This window comes from Bos indicus, chromosome 14, assembly GCF_029378745.1.
Source record: "Bos indicus isolate NIAB-ARS_2022 breed Sahiwal x Tharparkar chromosome 14, NIAB-ARS_B.indTharparkar_mat_pri_1.0, whole genome shotgun sequence".
Taxonomy (NCBI): domain Eukaryota; kingdom Metazoa; phylum Chordata; class Mammalia; order Artiodactyla; family Bovidae; genus Bos; species Bos indicus.
In genome coordinates this window covers 34729664-34735663 of record NC_091773.1, presented here as the reverse complement: position 1 = coordinate 34735663, position 6000 = coordinate 34729664, and the positions used below count along the sequence as shown (strand labels likewise).

Here is a 6000-nt window from a genome sequence, read left to right as displayed (position 1 = left end):
CGGCGCTCAGCTTTCTTCACAGTCCAACTCTCACATCCATACATGACCACTGGAAAAACCATAGCCTTGACTAGATGGACCTCTGTTGGCAAAGTAATGTCTCTGCTTTTCAATATGCTATCTAGGTTGGTCATAAGTATGAGATTGGATCTTTTCTTCCAAGAAGTAAGCATCTTTTAATTTCATGGCTGCAGAGACTTAGTGGGTTTTTTTTTTTTTTTTTTTGAGAAAGGGTTTAAGCAGTAAGAGTTACACCCATCTTTTTATTAATCAGTACCATGTTAAACAAAAGGAACTTACACATTATGTTTGAGCAAATCTCAGAAAAAAATGCAAACATTACAGAAAGACTTAAAAATGGTACTGATTGATAAAAAGATGGGTATAACTCTTACTGCTTAAACCCTTTCTCAAAAAAAAAAAAAAAAAACCGCTATAAACTCTGGATAAAACATGAAAAAAAAAAAAAAAAAAAACTACCTGGAAAAAAAACAGGTGGACACTGGAAGGCAGTCAACATTCTGAAGAAGGAATGGCACTGAGTAAAGATAGACCCCGTCGGCACACTGTGTATATACAAACCGAGATAGAAAAGCCACAGTCTTAATGGCTTAAAATCCCAGAGGACAGAGTATGGAGTGACCACAGAAACTGAAGAGTGACAGTGAAAATCATAAAAAGGAGACAGCCAACATAAGCCTCATTTCATGTATTAACTCTTCCCAAATCTCTGACTGACTGAACTATATATACGTGAGGTGCAGACTCCCAAGTAGTACATTGAAGGCTAACCAAATAAAGACTCTTTAGAGTTCAGAGTTTAAGTTTCTAAAAGAAAAAAAAAATATTCCTCTAAGAAACAATCAAGAGGAACTAAAGATACTCATAGTATCCAGGAAACAATTCAAAATTAGCCAAGAGGTAAAAGGAACCCAATGAAGTATAAATAAAGAAAATGTAGCATATATGTATATACCATGGAGTATTTTTCATCCTTTAAAAAGAAGTCTTCTCACCCAGTACAATATAGATGAACCATGAGGACATTATGCTAAGTGAAATCAGTCACAAAAAGACAAATACTTTATGATTTCACTCATATGCAATATCTACAATAGCCAACTTCATAGAATAGGAAATAGAATTGTGTTTGCCAGGGAGAAAGACAGGAATGGGAAATTGCTCAATGGGAATAGTGTCTCAGTTCTGCAAGATAAAAATGTTAACAGAGCAGCACAACAAAGTGATATAGTTAATACTACTGAACTATATTCTTAAAAATGGTTAAGATGGGTTAAATGATTAATTTTCTGTTTTGTTTTCTTCTTCTTCCTTCCTTTTCCTTTTCCTCTACTCAATCTGTCTCCAACTCACTGAAAAAAAAGATATATATATAGATAGATAGATAGATATAACTGGATGAAGAAAATAGAGGAAAGAAGACAAATGCCAGTTTTAGCTCAGAAACAATGAGGGAAAAGTTGGAGGCAATTCAATTCTACCTTCTAATTATGAGAATTAGACTCTTTCTTTCAGTTCAGGCTCAAGATGGCAACTTTACAAGCAATAGAGAAAAATTAAATAATAAAAACATTATTATACTCTCTAACATTCATAATTAATGTACTAGAACTGGTCTCAAATTAAGAAAGGCAAAAATAAGAAACAACATACACATACACAAACTTTTTCTTTACTAACCAATGAAATAAAAAATAAGAAAACATATCTCTTAAGTGAATAGCTTATTCCATGAGGAAATGCTTCATTCTGCAATCTCTTTGAATTGGTTTTCCATCAACTTCATCCAGTTTTGTCTCTTCACTTCTGTTTGGGTGCAAAGTCCCATAATAAACAAGAAGAAAAATAATTCCAAGGAGAAGAGAAAGAACTATAGTAATGCTTACAGGTATAAAATAGTCTGCATTAAAAATAGAGAGTGGGTAAAACCAGAACACAATCAATATCCCCAATGTGACCAATACCCTTACAATATAGTAACAAGACATTGGGCATTTGGTATTCTGTCCCTTAATATTAAAAAATGTAAAGATAAGAATGAATCCAACAACAATCCTGTATAGGATTTCCATACTTGTGGAAACACAAAAATCAGTTTGTTTTTTAAATGCCCAATATATACCTAAAATCCAAAGAAAAAACAGTAGAAGGAAAGCAATCTTAACATTTAAGAATAAAAGAAGCACAACACTCAACATCCAAGATAATAATGTAAACAACTTGTAAAAGAGATATACAAGCTTGGGACAGGGTCCATTAAGGAGGTTTTTATCAGGTAAGGATTTTCTTAAAGCTATTTGATAATCAACAGTCGACCAAGAAACAGCACAGCAAGAGACCATGATGGCTGCATCTACAAAACAAAAAAATTTTTAAAGATGTAGTTATAGGAATAATAATAGCAATATTATTATACACCATACATGTTTTATCTGTATATACACAGGCACAAACACAATTCAGGTACTTTATATATTCATCTCATTTAATCATTTGAAATAGATATTAATATTTCTGTACTACATATTAGGGAATTGAGGCTTAGAGAATATATGTATTACTTGACCCAAATCACACAGCCAGCAAGTTGCAGAGAGGTGAGATTTGAATTGAAATCTGCCCGATTCCAAAGTTGGTGTACTTAACCACTATACCAGACTGTGAATAAATTCACTGGACAAATCTTCTTGAGCACCTGGTACAATGCAAACTGCATACTATGGAAGTTTTCTAAGAGATTAGTTATAGTCCTAGCTTTTCCAGTCTTTTTGACTTTGCCTTGGGCATAAACCTAGTTCACTGAGAAATGGCAGCCAAGAAAGAAAACAGCAGGAAGACAGGGAAGGAGGTTAAATAGAAATTTTAACATAAGCATGAGGTATTAACAGCTCAGTTTCCCATGTCTTTAAGATGATAGATCAAATGAACAAATATGATCTAAAACTTATAAATTTCTATAGGTTTTACATCTTTAGCCCATTTTTTATCCCATCAAAAAGCAGAAAAGCAAGCTAATTACTACTTTGGAAAGATATGTCATTATCTGTCAAAGTTGGGGACCTAAAACTGAAAGCAAAGATAGTGGGGAATTAGAAGGAAGTAATTTAGAGTAGAATACAGAATGCTCATCATTCCCATTTAAGCTCATTGGAGGTCAATATATTAGGAAAGAAAGTCAGATTTAAGACAGATCTATCTATTGAAGAGGATTGTAAATGATTTTGTCCACTCTCCTGGTTTTAGCATATAGCATTCCAGACTGCCCTAATTAGTTGGACTTTTCTTTCTTCTTTAATTCAAAAATATGAATTAAAACATCATTTCCCCTTAACTGCCCTTCAGTGGTGTCCTTTTTATAACTGGTTTTAATTTCTACCAAATCTAGTACATATACTTCCTTTTTAAACATCAATAAATGCCATAGAACTTATAAGAAAAAAGCAGTAGCTTGCTCTGCCCCTTCTCACTTCTCAGTAGGGACCCTCAGAAAAAAACCACTATCAAGTCTTAACATTTCTTCTGACATTATTGCCCTATTTCTAAATAAAACACATACTATGCTGTTTTTTAAATTCATCTACTTTAGACACTGCTTATTGATTTAAAAGCTGCTCAGCCAAATTACTACATTCTGCTTATATTTCTTTTCCTTTTAGAACTTTTTTTGTTGAAGTATTTTATTAATTTTAAAAACTTCCTCAGCTTTACTGAGATATTATTAATATACATGCAAGTTTACAATGTGATGATTTGATATACATATATACACAAAATGATGACCACAATGAGGTTAGTTAATACCTCATCCCCCCATGACATTTTTGGTAGGTCAACATGACAACTTTCAAGTATACAATGCAATATTTTTAAAACATTTCATTATTCCTTACTTTGCTTATTATTTCATGACTCATAAATATTTTTTTAGCAAACTCTTCAAATTAATTAAACTCCCCAGATACATCTATTAGCTTTTTTTAAAATAATAATATGATCTTTATGGTCAAAGGTAGCTGTTGTCAAGGTTTGCTTCCCTGTCTTCCCAGAACTTGCCTTTACCTTTCTTCACTGTTGATTTTGTTTCCCATTATTTCTTTCTTGCTTCATTCTCATGGTTGGATAAAACATTCTCCAGACATTTCTGAGAAAAGCTGCCCTTAAGCTGAACTTTTGAGCATGAATGTCTCTAAATGTCTTTATTCTACCCTCCATGTTTGATATACAGTTTCAACAGAAATAGAATTCAAAGTTTAAAAATGTTTTCCAATGAAAGTTTTCCACTGAAGTAATTTATCTTTTAAATTCTAATCTCAAGTGTTACAGTTAAGAATTTCAAAGCTATTCACTTTCTCTATATTTAAACAATCTTTATTTTCTTTCAAATCTTCTAAAATCTTTAAGTCTCTGAAATGTTATAATGATAGGCTTGGTGTGGGCCATTTTATCAACTTTTCAATCTAGTAACACATGTCCTTCAGAGATACACTGCTTTTATTCTTTGAAGGCTTCCCTAGAAATCACAACCTGTATACTAAACTTATTAAAGTTTAAAATTAATCAAAATTTCTATCTCACAGGAAGATGTATCATGAAGATAATGAAGCTTAAATTTCAGGGACCCATGCTTGCCCAGACTCCTTCCAAGCCTGGCAAAGCCCTGGCAATGTGTTCACTTTGTCATATACTTTTATAAAATTTGGAAAAATAAGATGTTTTAATTGTAATTGCTTAAATTCCCTGTTTCTACTCCTATTTTCCCTCTTACACATTTTCCCCTAAGTGTACTGAAGCAACTGTCATCATTTGGGGGCTCTAGATAAAAGGAAATTGAGTTGAGAAGAGTTTAGGTTTAGGAGGATTTGTTTATAAAATTTGCTTGGATAATTATGAGTAAGTAACAGATCTAGGATTTTCAAGCAGTTTGCCTTATCTTAACGCGTCACTACCCTGCCATCAACAGGTCTTTGATTCCTTAACATTAAGGCATGATTATCTATCCTTGTCCACCTGACACTATTTGTTTGACATTATTTTCCATTTCCTGCTTACCTACCTGTTTCCAATATACTTTTTCTGCCCATTTTGCTAATCTAATCTGTACATTACACTTTATCCAAACTGAATTTCCTTGTCTTTGCCAAACCATGCCTTTGTTTATGCATTTATCTCAGTATGGAATGACTTTGCCCAATTACATCTATACAGATTATTTTTAACTTCTTCTGATTCGACATTATTGACAAATTATTGAAAAAAACAAGACTCCCACTATTTACTAAATTAGACAACAATAAATTAGTGTTGTCAATTCAAACAGTATTTAAAATCAGTTCAAAAAAAAATCTTGATATACCCTGATCTTAAATCACATTATTGAAAAAATTGGTAGAGTTTGTTTCAAATGTGACAATAATCCAAAAATATACATATAACATTATCAATAATTTGTGAAGTTGAAACTTTTCTAAATTAAAAAATAAAATTTCTGTTAACTGCACTACAAAAAAGATTGAATTTTTCTTTTCTACAGAAATTATAAAATCATTATCAAATCAAAAGCCAATCAGATACTAAAAATTTGTATTAAAGAGCATTAAAATAAGAAAAAGATATTACTTTTCTTTCTATTGTGAAATTTGTGGTATTGGTCAGATTTCTTATCCCTATAATTTGCTATTACTTATTTTTTATATTTTAAAAAATGCTTATTTTCATACCTTTTATGGCCTGAATTATATTCTTCCTAAATTCATATGTTAAAGCCCTAAACCCCAATGTGACTACATTTTGAGATAGGCCCTTTAGGGAGATAATTAAGGTTTGGCAAGGTCATAAAGGTGGAGCCTGAATCTAACAGGACTGGTATCCTTGTAGGAAGACAAAGAGATACCAGCGATCTCACTTTTTCTCCATACACAGAGGAAAGACATGTGAGGACACAGCAAAAAGGTGGCCATCTGCAACCCAGAGTCCTCACCA

The 6000-nt window shown here is 32.2% G+C and overlaps 1 protein-coding gene across 3 annotated transcripts in view; it reads right to left on the bottom strand.

Moving 5' to 3' along the window:
- Positions 1-487: 487 nt before the first annotated feature.
- XKR9 (XK related 9) overlaps positions 488-6000 on the bottom strand; it is a 30916-nt gene continuing 25403 nt past the window's right edge. For all 3 annotated transcript variants that reach the window (XM_070802662.1, XM_070802660.1, XM_070802661.1), the window contains one exon: positions 488-2374. In XM_070802662.1, coding sequence (XP_070658763.1) covers positions 1746-2374 — 629 coding nt within the window. In that variant the 3' untranslated portion in view covers positions 488-1745. The remainder of the gene's footprint in view (positions 2375-6000) is intronic.